This window comes from Sipha flava, unplaced genomic scaffold, assembly GCF_003268045.1.
Source record: "Sipha flava isolate LNK unplaced genomic scaffold, YSA_version1 36_pilon_pilon, whole genome shotgun sequence".
Taxonomy (NCBI): Eukaryota; Metazoa; Arthropoda; class Insecta; order Hemiptera; family Aphididae; genus Sipha; species Sipha flava.
The window spans coordinates 4,016,574-4,038,926 of NW_020273076.1; the positions used below are offsets into that span (position 1 = coordinate 4,016,574).

General features: G+C 35.8%; 1 protein-coding gene across 2 annotated transcripts in view; it reads left to right on the forward strand.

Annotated features, from left to right (window-relative positions):
• LOC112687966 (noggin-like) overlaps positions 1-21,803 on the forward strand; it is a 35,098-nt gene extending 13,295 nt beyond the window's left edge. The window contains exons 2-3 of one of the 2 annotated variants that reach the window (XM_025560971.1): positions 11,015-11,295; positions 21,236-21,728. In XM_025560971.1, the coding sequence (XP_025416756.1) occupies positions 11,015-11,295; positions 21,236-21,728 (774 nt within the window). Of the gene's footprint in view, positions 1-11,014; positions 11,296-21,235 lie in introns of those variants that run through there. The other variant, XM_025560973.1, reaches the window with a different exon arrangement.
• The last annotated feature ends 550 nt before the right edge of the window (positions 21,804-22,353 follow it).

The window sequence follows — 22,353 nt, forward strand, 5'->3', positions numbered from 1 at the left end:
GCAACGCAATTGTACGGTATATATGCGCATTTCTACTGTGATCGTTTCGACGAGCAATATAATATTTGAATATAAGTGACCGTAAACCGTGCACGTAGCGTATTGTATCGTACCGGTGGAAGCGTTGCATAAATCAACGAGTTGGACAAACATGCAATGTAATATGTGTGGTCGCGAAAAAGAAAAAAATTAATTTTCTGGACGTTTGCCCGGCGGCCGGTTCGCAACGACAATCCATCAAATCCGCGGCGCTGAAAAGTTTGTCGCTCGGCTCGCGGCGACTGGCTCTCAAACGTTTTTTTTTTTTTTAAACGGTGGCGTCGTGTGTTCGTGCACCGTGTACGGTTTAATGAATGATTGCGCGCACGAATTCCTGCGCACGCCATGGACGCGCGTCCGCTCAGCAGCGGTGTACCAGGACCGCTTATTTTCTTGGGCACCACAGCCGACAACTGCAAGGCAGGGCTGCAGGCCTGTAGCCAGGTAACATTTTTCTGGTTAGTGCCGCAACCCCACCCGGGGCCCGTCCCCGGTCACCGGGTCGAACATGAGACCGTCAAATGTGTGCACATGACGAACGGCCGCTACGGGCGCACGCGCGTCATCGTGTTCCGTGTGACGTGCGATTTTTCACGGTACGATCGTGCGCGGGCGATTGTCCGCGTAGTGCACGATAATGTTACGGTAATATTGTCCGACGGCCGGTCGTTTTCTTACCGACACGCTTTGATTGCGCGCGCGCGCTCGTGCGCCGCGAGACGATGGTACGGGCCTGGTCGTTCCGCACCCAGCGTGTTGTGTGTATCCGCCGTCACGGGGTACGTTTAATTGACATTTCCTACGTTTCCGAAAAACCCGCGGTCGATTTTTATTTTCGTGGCAAGCACTGTAGCGCGTGGTGTCTGCATGGGGTGTTCCGTGCTAGGTTTTTCTTTTTTCCGTCGTTCCGTTATGGTACACCTGATTTAAAAAGTTTATGGTTAAGACCTCGCGCTCATCGGCGGCACCGGGTAGGAAAAAAATTGTAGATCTATTTCTAAGTAGTTTTATCGTGGTATAGCGATCGTTTAACGTTTTAAAACACAGTAATTATCTCGTGTTTTTTCCTTTTAATTATTAGCTCTACATAAAAAAAAAAAATCCTGGCGCTGCCACTTAGTATGCGTTTACGGTTTACAAGTACGCATACTTGTTATAACGATATTAAAACTTATTAACAAATAAATATTACTTAGTATCTCGCTAAACCAAAGTTTAATAATAATTGCAATTAATTAGGTTTCGTACAACAATGTTCTACTACACGGGCGTACTCGGCTCAGCCGACTATTGTCAACCCGTTCACAAATCAAATCCGTTCCCGGTGACTATGTATTAATGGTACGCGAACTATGGAAAAAAATGTTTTCCGAACAGGAGTTTTAGTCTCCAGTGCACCAGTGGGCCACCAGTACCTCGAGTACGAGACCCACGGCCATAGTGACGGACGAAATGTCGTTGTTACCGGCCGTACGGACGATTTCGGACACCGACGACACAAAACATGTTGTACAAAAGGACGTATTGTCAAACGTACACGGTACGGAACGCGGCGGCGGACGTTTTACATTTACATTAACCGCAGCGGTTCCGGAAAACGTCTCGCGGCGGCGCATCGTCACCGCCCTCGTAAAACACTTTCTATACCTATGCACGTGTGCACGCGGCACGTACTTACGCGGCCACCGGCGGTGGCTCGGGCGGCCGCGACGGTGACCGGATGTGGAAGGCGAGAGAGACACGACCACCGCGACGACGATGTATACGCCTACCGCCGCCGCGCGTCGTGTCCCGCCGACGTTGTACCGCTCGGAAGGTGTATATACGTGGTGCGCCGCCGCGCGTCTGTGGATCAAGCGGCGGCGATCCAATTAAATCGTTCGTGGCGATTATATGCGCGCACGCAAACGTACAATTAAAACACGCGTGCATTTACACGTACATTTACGCGCGTGCGCACGGGCACGACCGGACCTGGGCTGAGAGCTTGCCGTGAAATCATTTGTTACGGCGCTGCACAATGCCCGCCACGCGGTTTTCCAATGCGCCGTCGTCGCAGCGTTGTGGCCTCGCAGGTCCTCGACGATTGCCGCTACCAAGTCGACCGGATCAAGGGAGACGAGCGAACGCCCAGTATTCTCGCCGCACCTAGAAAACACGTGAAGGCGCACGTACCCATGTACAATTTTACGACCGTCCGCGTTGTATACACGCGTGTGTGTAGTATGTATACGTAGATCATAAGTTTTCGGGCAGCGCACCGGATCCCATGGGATGGAACTGCAGGGTCAAACCTTTTCCGGGTGCCGTTCGGACGAGGGACCGTTCATACGGTCAAGTTCAGGCGCACGGTACGATATACGGAGTGACAATTATGTGTTCGTGCTAGAAAACTAACGTGTTAGAAACGGTTTTCAAATTTGTTCGCTAATCTTACCGAAAATGCTCGAAAAATATCGGTCCCTCGATAAACGTACACGGCTGCGCGCGGTGCATGCCGTAATCATAACAATCGTCCGTGCGCTTGTATCTCCGGAGAAGTGCATTACTACGATTTTATAATAATATTGTATAATATGATGCGTGCACGTGCGCTCGTACGTACCGTCTGCGCAAGTATACGGTGTGGAATGTGTTAATCGCGGCGATATTATTTAGGTGTCGGCGGTCGGCGGGGTCGGCGAGGCCGCCGCGGGTACGTTTATTACAAACGCGTTTCGACCGTTTGCTCGCGCGCCCGCGCATTCTTTTTCATTGTCGTATACCAGACACAAACACGTACCGTACAACACATACACACACACACACACACACACACACACTTATAGCCTATTAAATACATACGTATAATATAAATATCTATAAAAAGTATATAAATAATACACTTGTGTATACGCGTGTGTATATATATATATAAAATTATACATCGCGGACGAACGCACGCACGGATTATAATACTTCGTCGTCGTATTGTACGTGTGAGCATACTCAAGTCGGGGGTGGTACGCGATACATACAAACCTAAAGCGGCGTATTATAATATTGTACGTATACGTATATTGTTACCGCCGCGGCATTCCGACGGGCCGAAACCCCGTACCGTTCACACGCGCCACTGCACCACACCACCAACCGGGGCCTTTGTGAGGCTGTGGAATTTGTCAACGGGACAACCCGGTCGATTTGTCGCGCGCGTTTAATCGTGTTCCGTCCCGCACACGTATTTCTTAACGTTTATGTACACCGCGCGCGCACAGGGGTAATGTGCGGACCGCGGCGGTCTCCTCGGCCAACGTTTGAATCTTTTTCATCGCCGTCTATTGTGGTTTTTCGCGGACAACGTGATTTTTAAATGTCCTGCGATCACTCTATGTTACCCCCCTCCCGCCCCCGCAGATGTACTTTAACATTAAACTAACAACTACGGTATGGCCTGAAAAACTCGATTTCACTTAACGGGTACAAAAAATTCTACAATAGGCTGTTGTACGTATGATTACGTTGTAACTTAGTGAAACATTGATCCTATTGTCGATCTGGCAATGGATGTAACGTATGAATTAAAAAAAGAAAATGTTCGAAGTAATGCGACCAAACATAACTCGATTCGATGCGAGGAAGAGACACGAACTTCCTCGCTGAAAATAAAATCATTATTTGCCGGACCGCGATTTCGATATTTTACGTTCGATACGACGGGTATAATGTAATACAATACGAGTAAGTAGTTAGTAGTACTGTTAGTAGAAGAATAAGAATTCAATATGATGTTCCAATAGTTGTTTGTGCATGACGAGAAATCAGTGATTCAAATTTTGTTACATAAATACAAATTATTAACTTTTTTTATGATTAATTGTCGAAAACAAAACTACATAGGACGTTCACTTCGATGTTTGTTGAAAACATGTTAGATCTGTAGCTTTGCGAAAACTAGTTTATTATTACATACCTCACGAGTTAATACACAATATTTGAATAAGTGTAGAGTTTAATTTTTTTGGAGATTTTATTAAAAATGATTGTCACGTAAACATTCAATACACAATATTATAATAATATTTACATGTTTAGAAAATGTTGACATATTAATTCTCATGCATCCGTATTCATAAAAAAATAAATACTCTATGAAATAAATCTCGAAAGTTTTTGGTTATATGCGCCCATTGACTTAGTATAAATACATATCATTTACAATTTTTAAGTTGGATCAGACAATAATACATACATTAAGAAGTATTGAATAACGAAATAAATAACTAATAAGGTGATTAAATAAAATATCTTATTCAGCACAAAACTAAATACACTATAAGTTAAAACATTACAACTGTATGCCTTTGCATGTATATCTTTGAATATAATATACTAGTATGTAGAGGGTACAAGGCATATTGTAGTTACCATAGTTTGTAGTACAACGGTAGCAAAAATATTTATTCCATGACGCATGCGAGCAAAATTCCAAAAATTTGCGTGTTACTGTATCTATGTAATTTACAATACTAATCAGTAAAACAAAAAATTGTATAGAATATATAAAATAGATGATACCCAATAAAATTTAATATATATACCGTTTTCATTATCTTTCCTCAAGGAAATTCTTAAAAGAAATCGTGAATGATGTATTATTAGAATTAATAGATAAGTACGTATTAAAAATTGTAATATTATTAAAATTGTATTAATCATTAGTCATTAGACGATTACATAAGAGCTTTATAATTAATATATATAAATTAAGTCATTATCTCCAATATTAAAGTATTAGTTTTAAAAAATGCTGTTAGTGTGTTCAATGAGTTTTAAACATTTTAACAAAAAAAAGAAAAACTTTTTTGGCCCGTGATCAAAAAAAGGGTTCATTTATAATAATTAACGAACCATAAACTCACGATTCGTCACTTTTCTAAAAAGAACCAAGTTGATTTATTAGGCTATTTAAAATGTGTCTCAAATTATTATTGTTCTCGTGTAATGCAACCAAATGTTGCATAGTATTAAAAATATATGAGTTAAAAGTTTTAAATAAATGTAATATTTATAAATTGTCGTTGACATAACCTTCAAATCGAGTAATTTTGATAATTTAACCTAACCATAGAATTTATATAGCAGTAATAATAACGATACTAGTTGTAATAATATTAGTATACAGTCGAGTCACGATAACTCTCAATTTTGTTTACTTTTTCTTCAGATTTGATTTGTCGAAACTAGTATTTTTAAATTATCTTACATTGCAACCATAAATTATTTTCAAAAATATATCAAATAAATACATAATGTTTATACGAAATAATGATATTTAGTACCTAAAATTTAGATTTTTGTTGTATTAATCAGCAAAATATTTTAATAACAAATCTGTAAAATGTTTTCTATTATGATTGTTTTCGAATTTCATACAAAAAGAAATCACAATAACCCTTGTTTAGGTAGTTAACATAATATTTCGATATTAAAAATAAAATTCATAACAAAAAAACACACTGTAGTCTGCGGTTGTTAGTTGTTTATAAGAAATTGATCGAGGTCAATGTAGTGATAAAAAAAAAAAAAATGTGCGATAAAAGAATTTCAATCAGAAGAATAAAATTAGAGATTTTCCAAAACAACGGAAAAAATTGAAAAAAAATACATGAAAAACGCGTCTAGTCTAAACAGCGAGATTATTATATTAATAATAATAATAATAATATAATAATAATACACAATTATTAAAAGAGTAACGAGCGTCCGAACACAGATTAAACATGTTAAACATAAATTTTACATTTTGTAATTTATAATTTTTTCTCGGATTTTTTCGTTACGACTCCCAGCAGTTTAATGTGCACAACAATAAAACGGACATATAAATATGGCCAACAGTTCTCGACCCTGGATCACGGCCAGTATAAAAAAAACCGTCCGAAGTGTAATAAGTAACACGACTCGGGGATTATTTAATAATTAGATTATTACGCTAGATAAACTTAATTTGGTTTCGTTGGAAGAAAACAGATTGTGCGGGGAGTTTTAACTTCAATCGTATTCTTAACTTACAACTGGATCATTCCGTAGGAATGTGGACACTTAACCGTACGATTTATATCCCCAAGTAATTCTACAGCATAAGAATATATTATTATTATTCTAAGTTCTCGGAAACTACCATACGAAATAATTTAAACGAACACTACGGTACGCAACACACACACACACACACACACACACACATATATTTAGGTACACGTATAATGTTATATGCACGGTACACCTATATGTTTAATACTCCCCATTATTCATAAAGTAAAGGGGAAAAAAAACATTTCGACCGTGTCCACGTCCTATTTATGTCCGTGGATATTTTTAATGGCGTTTTTTATTATAAGCAAAACCTACGACGTCGCGTCAGCTGTTGAATCTATGATTTCTCTATAAATTAAATCATGTATTTACAACGTTTTAGTCAACACCTAAAAAATGTTTACGATCGGTAATGAATTTTTAAACACTTATTCCGATGTTTTTATGGGCGCCGTTAAAATGTGTATTATATTATATTTCCACCGATTTCGAGACTGTGCTGTATTGTTTATTATTTTTACCATTGTGTGCGCGTGTGTGTGTTGCGCTTCGTCATCGATATCGCACGCTCAAGAGGACGTCGTTGTTTGCAGCATTGGCGTTTAAAAGACAATCACGCGGAGGATGAGCACCGTCGAACGCGAAACAAATTAATCGCGCGGCGTTACGTTATCCATAGTACGTCGCCGTACCGAGAGAGGAGCGAAAAAAAAATTTAATAATATTGTAATATAATGCGCGTAAAAACAACAATAAAAAAAAAAATAAAATCGAAGACGCCGAGCGTTAATGAATAGAATATTACGTAGAGAACACGCAGTGATGTGATGATTCTATGTGAAAATTGTGATAGGCGTGTAATGAGCGACTGGAAAAAAAGCGAATAACCGTTTGGATTTGACGTCTTTTTTTTTTTTTTGTCTACACCGCGCATCGTCCTATTGTCCACGTCGCGTTTCGTTCCGTAATTATTTCACAATAGGAAACGTCTTTATACCGTATATGTACGCATATACGTATGTAATAATAGTAATAACACGTATTCCTTGTGTACTATGCGTACGTGAACGCCAGTGTGTTCGTTTGCTGTAGCTTCGTGGTCCATTCGGCGAAACTGTTATCATGCGTGTAACCGATACAATATTATAATATTGTTTGTATATTTACAACCGCTTTACCTAACAGTTATAGGATTGTTACCGTTGTAAACTAAATCATTTAATTGTATGCTACACGTTTTTTGTAATTTCATTTTAAATTCTCCGTAAAAAAAAAAAAGAAAAAAGGAAAAAATGAACAAATAATGTTATTCACGTGACCTTAAATCGTAAAAATGAGCTAACTGCCGTCAATCGAGAACAATATATAATAATATTGTAGTTATACAAGGAAATACACAAGTATGACGTGCAACTAGATGATGAACAATTCTATAGCTAATGCATTTTTGGGTGTATGGATCCGTGTACGTTTCACGCGTTATCCGTATCTACAAAGGTATAGGCAATATCTGCGGTAGCTTTAGTTAGATAAAAGATATTTTACCTTTCAGACAAAATAAAAAATTGAATTATTTAATAAGGGAAATAAAAAAAAAAATTATGATTTGCTATCTGATTCTCTAACTTCTTACTAAATACGAAACTTGAAGTAGTACATAAAATTATATACATATCCCTGCGAACTGTATATGTAAAAAAAAATAAGCGGTTTTTTTTTTTTAATTAAATTAAATTTTATATGAAGTGTGAGTACTTGGTCACTTAATAAAAATTGTAATCCTTAATGGTCTTGGAATAATTAATGCCCATGGTGGTCATAAAACGCGTTATTCTCGTACACCAAGTGTTTTTAAACAATATATATATATATATATTTGTTATTAGTGTTATTCATAAACAACACCAACATTTGTCGTCAAGATAATAATTGTGAAATTTTATTTCTACGAATCACGGCGTTTCAAGTAAGAGAAATATGCAAATTTAAAAAAACGGTACCTACTGAAGTCGAACTACTAAAAGATCGATATCGAATTTTTCGTACGCAGTGTCACGTGAAGATTTACTATAATTGCAAGACTTCCTGTCATAAATTTAAAGATACTTATGTACCGTTTTTTTTAAATTTTTATTAATTTTTTTTTTATTAGCGTATTCAATGTTATTAGGGAATAGCAAAAATAAAACCGAATTTTAATATCTCTATCAACATACATAATTACAGGGAATAGAAGATTTATAGAGTGTCTCAAAAAGAACGCAAGATTTAAATCTGCTATAAATTAAATTAATTTCTTTTATAAAAAAACATAACAAATACATCATTCTCTTTGGGAGAAGTTAAAGTTTAACAGTAAAAAACTATATCGGGCATATAACCTTCCCTACTACCCATATAGAAGATATCTTTCTATACAATTTATCATCACCGGATAACACATTGCCCCATCAAGTTCGTCAAAGACACGACGGATTTCTTCCTTAAGTTCCAAGATATTTCAAACTTTGTTTTGATAAACTCGTGACTTATTGTATCCCTATAAGAAAAAATCACACGGCGTCAAGTCGCAAAATCGAGGGGGTAGCTTTGGCCATGCAACGAGATTAGTCCGGTAACTTCTCACCTAGCAGAGGGATTGCTTCTCTCGAAATGTGACAAGTTTAAACCAAACATTTTTTATGTTCATTTGGTCCGAATAAGGTCAAAGAAAATTATTGAGCTCGGTAGATATTCTTGTATGGTTACAACAAGACGGTGCAACTTTTTACACTTCAAGAGAAACATCCCTCTGCTGCGTGAGAAGTTTCCGGGCGGACTAATCTTGTTGCAACATTGTTTTTCACTGTTAAATCTTAAATTCTCCCGAAGTGAATGATGTATTTGTTATTTTTTTTTAAAAGAAAAAAATTTTATTTATAGCTGATTTAAATCTTGCGTTCTTTTCAAAATAGCCTATAATGTACGTACGCGTTGCACGCATTGTACATGTACGGCGGTACGACATGGCTGACTAAATATGTACGTAAAATCCTAACCAACGTCGACCGAACGACCAGCGGGGATGAACCACGTTACGCGCGCATAAACAAAGGCGTGGATTACGATCTTTAGACTCTCATCTCGTATTCGGTGTTGAGGTGATGAAGGATCATTTACGCTGCGGTGACCGGCAATTCGCCTCTTTTCGGGTGTCGTGTTTCGCCGTGCCGTACGGAATCGGATATATTTACGATAAAAAAAAAAATAAAAAATTAATGTTGTAATAATAATAACAATAAAAAATTCGGTTCGCGGATCGAGTTGGCTGGAGGAAGATATGACGGCTTCGGAGGTGACGCTGCGGACGGAGTTCTACGGCGGCACGTTATATTGTACCTGGGTAGTGGTCGCCGTGCGCAGTACGCCTAATACTTATGTATACAATATAGTGATGGTGGTGGTGATCGCCGTAGTCATCCGCGTGGGGCCGAGGCCAATGGCGCGCGCAGTCCTTTTGTCGGCTCCGAGATTTTCGGACACGATTTCGGTTGATTGACGTTGAATCCGAAACGGAAAAAAAAAACCGGACGGGACACACGGACGCGCCGAGCGGTGTGGGGGCCCGGGCCGACGGAACGAATTATCGTTAACGGATCGTCGAGCCGAGGTGTTAATGTGCCGGCAAAGAATCCAGTCGGGTTTCTTCTTCGGGTTATTTTTTTTTTACTATTTTTTTTTCTTTTTAATTTTATTTTTCGACGTGACTCGAAATAAATTACAGGCGATTTAAAGAATACAAAATAAAAAGACGCGACGGCAGATGGGAAAACTCCATATTATATGACCCAGTACGCGCGATACTCGTACACTTATATATTATACACGTGTGTACATTTATCGTACGCACAATACGTGCACACGTCTGTCGGCTGAACACCACTCGTGTGGATTATATTGACATCGAAACGTGTGCGCGCGCGAGCATACGGACGACGAAAATGGCTCGGCCAAAACAGTTACGTCGTGTGTATTATCATTATAAATAGCCGTGCCGTGGCGGCGTTGGCGACGGGGGATAATAGGACACCAACAAGGTGACATTATTATCCTTTTGTGGATTATTGTTCATATTATAATATGCATTGTGTGCCGTGTGCGACATGCGGAGCGATTGCGAATTTCCTGTTTTGAATATGACGACCAAATGATTATTGCGCTTTCCCGGTGCATGCGTGCGCGTGCATTAAACAAATGCACGTGTCACGTTCAATGGGCCACTGGTAGGTTGTACTTTCCTACCGTGTGACCGTGCGCAAGGCGTATACCAGGGACGTTCTTACAGGACCAGGACGAAATAATACGTTAAAACAGCCTCGTTTGGCCTTTTTTTCGAACCGTCGTCGCGCAGTACGATATAGTACGATATATAACGATATATATCGTTATTTTGTCTGCACGAGCTGTGTGTCTTCATTTTCATATCCTCTGACGGTATCGAGGGGGACCGAATCGGCTCATCAGCTGAGCGTGGGACAATGATAGTGATTTTTGATTAGATAATCGAAAGAATAAAACGTAACTAGATTTTACTGAAAACTATCAAGACCTCGGGTGGACAGCGGTAAACCGTACACGTTTCGTACAACAGTACGTAGGTCGTGGAAGCGCGATGTACACACTTATATGATATACGCGTGTTGTGGACTCGAATGTAAAAACCTCAAGAGGCTTTATCCCGTGCACACCGATCAATAGCATTTGTAATAATTATAATATGTATTATGCCGATGTAAAAAACTATATCAAGTACGTTCGAACATTTATATTGTAATGCGTTTTATAATTGTAACCCCTGCGCTGCTACGACTAACTACGCGTGTAAATATTGTATTACATATTTTTCACGGTTCTACAGATGACTGTCAAATGGTGGTCCGTGTTGGTCGCGTTGGCGTGTTGCTCGATCTGCCGCACCGTGATGTGCACGTCCGTCCGATTGGACCTGAGGCCGATACCATCCAACGACCCCGGTCTCATCCCTGATCTCATCGAGATGCCCAACCCGGCGCTGGACCCCAAACCCGCCGACCTGAACGTTACCGCCCTACTGGCCAAACTGGGTCCCAAATTCGATCCGAACTTCATGAGCTTCATGATGCCCGAACATCTGATGCCTGTCGCCGACATACCCTTCAGGTGAGTTTTACAGTGCGTTAAGCGGATCGCGGTACGATGTTGGGTCGTAACTAGCTAACCGGTCAAAAGATCATCTCTTGGTGGAATATCAACTCCCGACTCCTGTCAAAGTAGCTCCGTGAACATAATATTATCTTACGGCGTCAACAATATCTTGTGTACAATAAGATCTTTGTTTCGCAACTTATATTTAAAGCAAAAATATATTCAATCAAGCGGGTTCATTAGATTGCAATAAATTATGTGAAAATAATGTAAACACTCGAAACAAACGTTTTTCATACATTTTAGTTAATATTTCGTCGGCAGTGGTTGAACACGTCCGTCATGATCATATAAAATAACAAATACAATATGATCTACTGTACAAATATATGATACGAAACATTTTTGGTTTACTATCTATAAATATTGGTGCGATGCATTTACGTAAGGCACTCTTGATTGTGTGTTTCAACTTGATATACCAACATTTAACTGAAATGCTTCACAAAAATGTTTTGTTATAAAGGGTTTCCATTGTATTTTTACTGACGATATCATTACTATATTTTTAAATGGCATTTCATTCAAAGAACTAATTATATCAAAAGTAGAGTTTAAAAGAAACATGAAAACTGAGAAGAACACATAAAAATTCAGTAAGAAAGCAATACTATTCGTATAGCTAAATTTACCAAGAAGAAATTTCGCCACTAATTTTTACAACATTTCGAATACCACTGTGCAATAGGTCTTCCTGTTAAGTATCTATTATCTTTGTAAAAATACTCTACTCGTAGTGAGGTCAAAAACATATAACTTGTTGATCCAAAATTCGCAAACAATGTTTGTGTTCAACCTTTTTGCACCATAATCTCTATAAATGTGTCTGTAAGATACATCGTGGACTTTAGTTTTATTTGAATTATTTACGTGCTTCGGACCAAATAAGCATACAGTCTAAACACGAGATAACACCGCGTTCACATTTAACGCAATAAAACGTTGAACACGCCTAACAAATAAATGTTTAATATACTTATGATTATGATATCGTTATGATATAATACTAGTACCCGAATTTACGAACTATGGTAATATAATATACGTATACGCAGTACGTGCGCAACAAGTTGTTGGTAGGTTAGACGACTGTCTTGGTTTCTTATGCTCGGAACGGAAGATTCGATAATAGTTTGACACGTGTGCTTTTTACGCGTAATCGTGATTATTTTTAATTGTATTCATTATCTATAAACTACGTCTAAAAAAAAAATTTTTAATAAATAAAATTTAATCGCTCTGTAGGTACTATTACTTTACACACATCAAAAAAATTACTATGTACATTGTACATGAATCCAGTAATGATTTTTTTTTTTAACACGTACGTCGTTCGTACATTACATCTATATATACGAGTGGTATATCCCGTATAAGCACATAAAACTTACTACACATCGGTAGATGATTTCTTTTTCACTATAAACTTATCAAATCGATGTTTACGTCACAATGTTCTCGTTGCATAGTAGTACAGTTTAAGAAATAGTATCTTATACGGGTATACTGTTACAAGAAAATAATTCTCAAATAACGTGTATATTTTCGTTTTTAACCTTGCAAGTGTCATAATATACAGTAAACGAAGTTCGATGTAAAACGTTTGTATGCTCGTTGACTGTAATATATGTTTGTAGTTCGATTCGTAGTTTAAAAAAACATAAACATTATTTTCGTCATTTATAATACAAAGAATATATGTTTAATTATTTCTTTCCTTTTATGAATATGTGCATACATTTATTTGCTTACCGATTTCACAATCTATTTCGTCGAAACGATATACGCACGCATGTGTATATCGTATTATTTGTATTACGGCATACGCACGTCATTTCTTACAATGTACAACCCTAAAATAACTTACTGCTGGGCGAGTTATGTGTTTCTTCACCACATTCATCCCTGCTTGGTTTGTAAGATTCGCCATTTAGATTTTGAACTAAATACGATCCATTCTTCGGTGTGTGTTTTTTTTTTCAATTTTTTATTAGGACTTACTTTTAAGTTGGTAAAAATACTATCGATTGAAAATCGAATTCATATTTAAAATCCACTGCAGCAAATGACGAAATCATTACATTTTCAACAATTGCAAAATTGCAAAAACAAAAAAAAAAACCAGCGAAACGGTGAAATTATGCAAGCAAATCTTAGTAAATCTTAATACAACGAGTGATCAAGGCGAGACGAGCTTGACTATAAAGCCCGAACTCCCACCAGCGCTGTACGGTATTGATGCTAATCCTTCAATTAATTTGCTTTATTTGTTTTAAGTTTATATACTTCTAAGCTGCCTTTACGTTTTCAAATAATCTTTTATTTATATGCATATATATATATATATATAAATATATTATTTACGTGTTTGGTAATAGTTATAAATAAAGACCGGATTTAATTGATATTGTAACTTTTTATTGATACCAGGTTAATCAAATCTGACCAAATATGTATACGAATCGAATTAATTACAGTCTTCCTATTTAATTTAATAATGCAATTTTTTGAAATTTTCAACGAAGTTGCAACGTTTGCAATTATTGCAATTTTTGTATACTTCACTTCATAAAATATACAAATTATTATTTCTAAAGTAATTTTAAAATAAAAATATAACTACAGCGTAAACTTTTAAATGTTTTTAGCATTTTTAAAATTATATTTATCTGAGTTATCCACGGAACTCACAGGTTTAGAAGAATTAAATAATCAATCACTTAATAACTTAAACATATTTAGTGAAATTGAAAATATTTCGGTAAATATTCCCAGTCCCATAGGAAAATAGTTAAAGATAAATTAAAATATGTTTTAGAAAAAAATGAAGGATATAAAATTATTAAAACTTACTCTGAGGTTATTAAAGGAAATAAAAATACTAATTTAGATATAACATCAATTTTTTTAAATTATTTTAAATATGCAACGATAACAATTGTAGACGTTGAACGTACGTTTTCATTATAAAAACATATTTTAAGTAACAGACGATACTATTTTCAAGAACATAATTTAGAAATCTATATAATTATAAATTGTAATTAAAAAAAAAAAAATGATATATTTTGTAAATATTATATTAATTTCCATAATATTATTTAAGTAAGTAATTAATGAATATATTTAATATGATTTTACTATATAATTTTAATGTATTTTTCATTGCAATTTTAACATATTTATATTGCAATTTTGGCATCTTTTTAGTGCAATTTTAAGATATTTATAATACAATTATATCCGGTCTTTAGTTATAAAGTAACAGAAAGTACTGCGTTACGTAATTTCATTACAATTTTTTACTGTGTAACGAAAATTTATTAGAAATTTATTTTATGTAAGTAGATAATATCTCTGATATAACGCACTACAGATATATATCTTGCAATCCCACAAATTTTTCAATAAAAATATATTGGTTCCTTATTACATTTAAAAACATTTAGACAAATTATTGTAGTGATAAATGTATATATACATTTTGTTTTTACGTACATCACACCAGCCCCGCCCAGTTAAAAATTTACTAAAAAAGTTATACAGATAATTAGTACTTAATTAGTATGAATTTGTATGGCCCTTCGCGAAATTTGTATGACATTAGTTTGTGAAGTATTTTATTTTTTATGTGGGCGGGGTTGGGGTGATGTCACTTCAGCCCCGCTCACAAGGAATTTGATAGAATTTGCATATCCAACTATGCTAATATTTAGTACGAATTTGTACGTCCGTCAGCAAAGTCAAATTTCTAATCACTTTTTCGAAAATTCGGTTTTCGCGAATACGGCGTCACCCCGGCCCCGCCCACACATCAACTTTTTAAATGTATGCAAATATTCTTATGTCAATATTTAGTATCCAATTAGTACGAATTTGTACGACCGTCAGCCAAGTCAAATTTCTAATCACTTTTTTGAAAATTCGGTTTTCGCGAATACGGCGTCACCCCAGCCCCGCCCACACATCAACTTTTTAAATGTATGCAAATATTCTTATGTCAATATTTAGTATCCAATTAGTATGCATTTGTACGACCGTCCTCAAAATTCTAAAATTGTCTATTCGGAATAATCCTCAAAGTGAGGTGGCCTTCAAAATGACTGTTGCTGTACTATCTGAAATACACTTACTTATTTTATACAGATATTCCGATGTCTGTAGATTGTGATGGAATTGAATATAGGTACTCTCCAATTCAGAATATGTAAAATATAATTTAAATTTCTTACCCATTCAAGTATCTAATACTTACCTCTTTAGCATCATATTTTTAATTCAATTGAAGTCATTATTATCATTCCAATAAATCATTAAAACCATAAATAATTTGTTTGAGTTTGGTTTTACGAAAATTCTTATAAAAAAAAGTATAAATCAATAAAAAATTATAATCTCCGTTTCTGTATTTAAAATATTACATAAATTTTTTTATAAATAATTATAAATTATGATTATGACAATTTTTGAGATTTAAACAGTATATACTAAATATTCGCATGGTACTGTTGTACGTTCATTAACATATTTTACATTAGATTGTAAGTCATCATATAATTGCCAATTCTTTTGTCCACGTTTGCAATATCCAAAGTAATGACCAACTGATGTTCTTAAATTACTGGGGCCACAACGAAAGCAACCAACGCCTCTGAGTTCGTATGTCTTTCCAGAGTTAATAAGTATTTCTGGAATCTCTTCTAATTTAAGGTTAAGTTGAGGCAAAGTATCAGTACTGATATTTATGATATCTCCACCTAAAGTAAAATGAAATATATAAGAATAATTTATTTTAATTAAATTAAATTTATTAATATAATAAAAAAATTATTATACCTTCTCAGTTTAATATGTCTATGAACAAATGCATCTCTGAAATATGGGTCAATCTAGTTTGTAGTCCTTTACATGGCTCACTATTATGATCTGGCCATCTGCAGTCTTTTGTTTCATCACTCGTTCTTTGAGCTATGAAGTTTTGTAATCCATTCAGTAAATCTTTACTGTTCGTACAATAAGTAAAGAATAAAACTGGTTTTTTTATTTCTGTTTTTCTTCCACACGATTGGACACTGCAACTGATACTATCAAATGCAGATGGCGTATCTTTTAATGTTTTGTGCAGGATATTGATAGCTGTAGTTTCACACTTTGCCAAAGTTGTACCATATGCCAATTTCTCTAATTTTGGATTTAAATATTTTATCTATAGTAAAAAGCATTACAGTAGTTAAAATTACCTTACATTTAATTTATTTTAAAGATGTTATATTACCATTAAATCATCTCTGTTTGAGTAAGTTCTTGAATTTATGCCATTTTTTACCAATCCTGCAATAAATTTAAGTAACGAATTGTCACATTCATCAACTTTGGAATTGTATTCGTTACTATCACAATAAGCAACCATTAAAATTGATGTTATCGTATCAAATGCACACGTGTTACTGCCCCCTGTGCAATAATGTGTACTATAAACATACAAGGTATGTTTCCATATAATATGCAACATTAATTTGAATGTTGAATTTGCGTTAATATGATGTCCCTGATACTGCTAATGTCCGGTGTTTGCAACCTAATCATCAACGTTTTAAATCTGTTAATTTCTAACATACCTGCAACTGCAATATAATGTTTATAACAAAAAGTTATATTTGGGTTACATTGTAAACATAGTTAGAACGTCATATTCAAACAATGAAACCTACTAATAATTGGAAACAATTATAATAAAATACCACAACTCGTATGCGGGTATCGACCTCCGAACACCGACATATCTACCTAGACGGGTCTCTAAATCCTACGCGTTACTACCTATCGGCTATCCTAATCATATTGACATTAGGTTTATAATGGACGATATTTAAACTGAATGGAAATCGATGGTTTTCTGTCTTTACTACCATACGAGCACATTATGTATGACAAAATAAGTAACTGATTTTTAACTAAGTTTAGTTACTTTTATTTTTTAATCAACATAAGACATGTAGTCTAAAACTGTCTTATGACGTGACACATCAAATAGTATGCATACGGACATTACTCTTATAAATAATTGATTTGATACCCCTTGTATATTTAAATATATTAGCTTATGGGTAAAACCAATAGAGTATATTTTTATAGAGTGCAAAACTATTTATTTTAAAATAGTATATTTTTTTTTTTTTGTGAAAAACTGAAACATCAATATTATTTTACTGGTACGTATTACAAATCACAATAATGTAACAACCCTGTGACATATAATTTATAACATTGTAGGTCTGTACTATCATATAATGCCTAGTTATATCGCCAGGATGAGTGTTAAATGTTTGTTTTATTTAGACAGAATAGATACATTGTATACATATTAAAAAGTTACGTTGATTGTACTACGTAATATGTTTGTTTCTGGGATGTGTTGAAACATCCAGTGCACACTGGGTGATAATAATTTTACCCGTGTTTGAGATTGAACAACTCTTTAATTCTTTAGCACGAGAACCATTTTTTAGTAACGGTAAAGATTGAATGGTTTTTGAATTTTTCATTTGGAGATGCCGTAAGTTTGGATTAGAACAAAGATACGAATTAAAATTACGTTGTTTTTTTGATTTTTTATTCCATTTCTCCACAGCTATATTTTCCTCGGACAAATGCGTGGCCATCGTAGTATCAGTTTTAGAGCATTTTAAACATATTCTCTCATTATCTTGTCCTTGTTTGTGTGTTGGACAAGAAGAGATGGCATGTACTGAAATACCACAGGTATTGCATTTAAGGAATCTGTTTTCGGTTTGTAAACTTCCTGACACACATAAAAGACAGCTCACTTCATCACTGTTATTGCCAGATTTTGTTGACTGAACTACCACATTGTCGAATGAATCGTCTATATCATCTATTACTGTGGTAAAATTGTCCTCAGTTGAAATTGATACGGGCATGTAGCGATTAAGTCTTAATAGCGAAGAACCCTTTAGTGACGCAATGTGATGTTCAATAAAATTTTCAATATTTGTGGGCAAAGAAACATTTTTAAAAGTGATATTTTTTAATTTTCTAAAACTAGACTCAACTGCTACTGAATTTGATGTTTCATTGCCTAATCTAAAAATCGGGATCATTATCCCTGACCATAAAGGTAAAAGTTTTACACATTTAATGATATTAGGTACTAATATTTATTTATAAAAAAAGTTATGTAATATTTTAAATATAGAAACAGAGATTATAATTTTTTATTGATTTATACTTTTTTTTATAAGAATTTTCGTAAAATCAAACTCAAACAAATTATTTATGGTTTTAATGATTTATTGGAATGATAATAATGACTGCAATTGAATTAAAAATATGATGCTAAAGAGGTAAGTATTAGATACTTGAATGGGTAAAAAATTTAAATTATATTATACATATTCTGAATTGGAGAGTACCTATATTCAATTCCATCATAATCTACAGACATCGGAATATCTGTATAAAATAAGTAAGTGTATTTCAGATAGTACAGCAACAGTCATTTTGAAGGCCACCTCACTTTGAGGATTATTCCGAATAGACAATTTTAGAATTTTGAGGACGGTCGTACAAATGCATACTAATTGGATACTAAATATTGACATAAGAATATTTGCATACATTTAAAAAGTTGATGTGTGGGCGGGGCCAGGGTGACGCCGTATTCGCGATAACCGAATTTTCAAAAAAGTGATTAGAAATTTGACTTGGCTGACGGTCGTACAAATTCGTACTAATTGGATACTAAATATTAGCATAGTTGGATATGCAAATTCTATCAAATTCCTTGTGAGCGGGGCTGGTGTGATGTACGTTTTTTTTTTTTATATTGTAACTTGAAGATGACGTAGTTACTTTTTTTATACTTAATTACATTTAAGTAACAATTAACGGGTAAAGTAACTTATTAGTCTTTTTTTTTTAAATTAAAGTAACTAACCCAATACGTAATATATATATATAACAACGTGAAAAAATTGTTTCCCGAATTTATTAATATACGTTGAACAATTATTTTTTTTATTTGACTATCGTTTTTACACGGTTAGAACTCTGTATACAATGTGATAGTTTATAAATTAATTACATATATTGCATATTTCCAAACCAAGATAACAAATATAAGATACCACGGGTAAAATAAGTAAAATAAACTAATGGTTTTACTTAAAAAAAAATATATAAAAAAAATGGGAAAATACCATATTCATTTACATTGCCAATGGTATAACACGTTATGTTAATTAATGCACTGTGCATATAATGTTTAAATTAGTGAATTGATTATTCAAATGTAATTTCCCGCAATTGTTTACACTTATTCAAATCGATTACGCATCTACGGATGGTTGTAGAATACGTTCAACACTAATACATTATATTTTATAGGATCCACAGTCATATAAATTACAATCGATAATATCGCGCAGTATCATCATCGACCATCGCATTGTACTCGTACGTAATACATCCAGACGAATTCAACTACCGCACGTGATTTAATATCGTATGATATACTATATCGCCGATTTTATAATAAATAGTATATTAATAATAAGAGCAAAATATTGAACACACACGTAGTGCATTTTCCCTCTCGCAAAAAACGTCGACGTACACCTTGTGCTTGTTATTATGCACCCACAAACAATAGTATTGATAGAACGATGATAGTTAAACGTTTACTTCCACGGGAATGATTATGGCGGCAAGAAGCATTTCTCCGGGAAATTATTACAATCTCACTGAAATTAAGGACATTTTTCTTTTATCCTTGTCAGAATTAAAACTGTGGATTATGTATTACTACTTTGCCCACCAGTGATGAATCTGAATTCATGTAGATACAAATATATTTAGAATATTATTACATTTGATATCGCAGTAATATCACGAAAAATGTTCGGTATTTACATAGGCGTGCGCAGACTTTTTCCGCAGGGGGGGGCCTTAAAAAAAGTGAACCAAAGATTCTCTTGTACTAAAAACTGCTAGCATAATTAAATATTTTAAATTTTATAAATTATTTATTTAATTCAATATGCAAATATAAAAATAAATACTATTTAAACTTACACAATTTATAACTAAGAAATCCTTATTTACATATTATTATATTATTTACAACTCCATCCTTCCGTCCACGGAAGTAAGGTTTTTGAATATATCAATTACATCTTCAATTTTTATATTATATGCAAGTTCTGATTAGTCTGATTAATAACCAATAACTTTATTACATTTATTCACAGATATCAATTCTATACTATAAGATTAAAATTGGCTTTACTTTATTCATGTAAAATGTAAAAATGTTCGCTATCTTGTATAGTATAGATATAAATTTATTAAAGAAAAAGCCAGAGTTCACAGGGAGGCCGCGGCCCACCCGGCCAACCCCGTGCGCACGCCTATGGGTATTTAATTTGTGAGAAAAATAAAAGCGGTCGTTTCGGGTGTACCGATATGTTTATGATGCAACTACATATTTACATGCTCAGAATTTCTACGTGAAAGGACACGATAGCAATAGATTTTCATCGAGTTTCAACCAAATCCTATACTTAACCACGTTTGATTCATCGTTAAAACCATATTCGAGGACGGTCAATCCTTCTACATCTTCAGGGAGCCCGTACCTAGGGGTGTATCCGTAATAAAGTTAACCTTTGTCGCTCCCATTCATCCCATGTATCGCTGTAAATATGGCTGAATCGAATTGCGCTCCCATCCCAGTTGAGTCGGTATGCATAAGGATTTACTTCTGTACGTTTACACGATATTCATTTTACCCAAAACATGATATAAACACCGTAATATCCACAGACATCTGTTTTAACGGTGTACGACTATACGGAATCATTTGTGTGTTGCGCAGGAGGAACCGCAGGGGCCGATTGGTGCCGACCGGAAAGATGCCGGCCAGCATCCGCGAACTGGACACCAAGTACTTCACGCTTCCCGACGGTCGGCGGCTGAGGACCCGGATATCCGGTCAGCTGCGCCGGAAGATCCAGCAGTACCTGTGGGGCAAGACCACGTGCCCGGTGCAACGGCAATGGAAGGACCTGGGCCAGCGTTTCTGGCCACGATGGCTGCTCGAGGGCCGCTGCCCCAAGGGCGAAATGTCATGCTCGGTGCCCGCGGGAATGTACTGCCACGCCACCGACAACCAGTTCAAGACGCTGCTGCGGTGGCACTGTCGGAGTGCGGGCGGCGGCGCGTCGGCCATGTTACAGCAATACAACTCGCTGCCCGGCACAAAGGTGCCCGGACAGCTGAACTCCATCAGGACGTGCCAGTGGATCAAGGTGGAGTATCCGGTGGTGACCGAGTGCGGTTGTGGTTGCGCGACCGACGTTTCCGAATGACAAAAGTCCAACACAACTATACAATTACACGGAACGACTACATTTATATACATGCATATAAACGGCTATGATTTATATTATCATTATTATTACTCCTGATCATACTCCTCTTACTTCACCTCCTCCTCCTCCTCCTCCTTATCCTCATCTTCTTCCTCACGCCTACCAACAACCTTAATTATTATTATTATTATTAATTTTACGAGTCAGATGACTCGTTGCGCACTACTAGTCTTAATGTACAAAACACGGATTTTTTTTTTCTCTCGACCAATTAGATGTTAAGAGTCTTATAGACATGTCGTGCGCGTGTATATAAAGTTACGTTGTGCCGTGAACGTGTTCGCACGAAAAACAAGCGATGCTAACGTTTCGGCCACGCGCCGCGTCCCGCGACATGACGACCGTGTTCGATCTTTTCTCGTAGACGCGTGTCCGGGACGTGGCCCAGGGAACATCTCGGTTCGCCATCCGTTGCCGTTTTCGGCGACTTTTTTGCCGACCAGAGCTTGCCCAGAACTTCCTGGTAATCGGACGATCGTGATACGACCGACAATGGTAACCGGTGCCCGTGGTCCCTTCTGCTCGCGTTTTCGGCATGACAGCAGGTAATCCGCGCACGCTT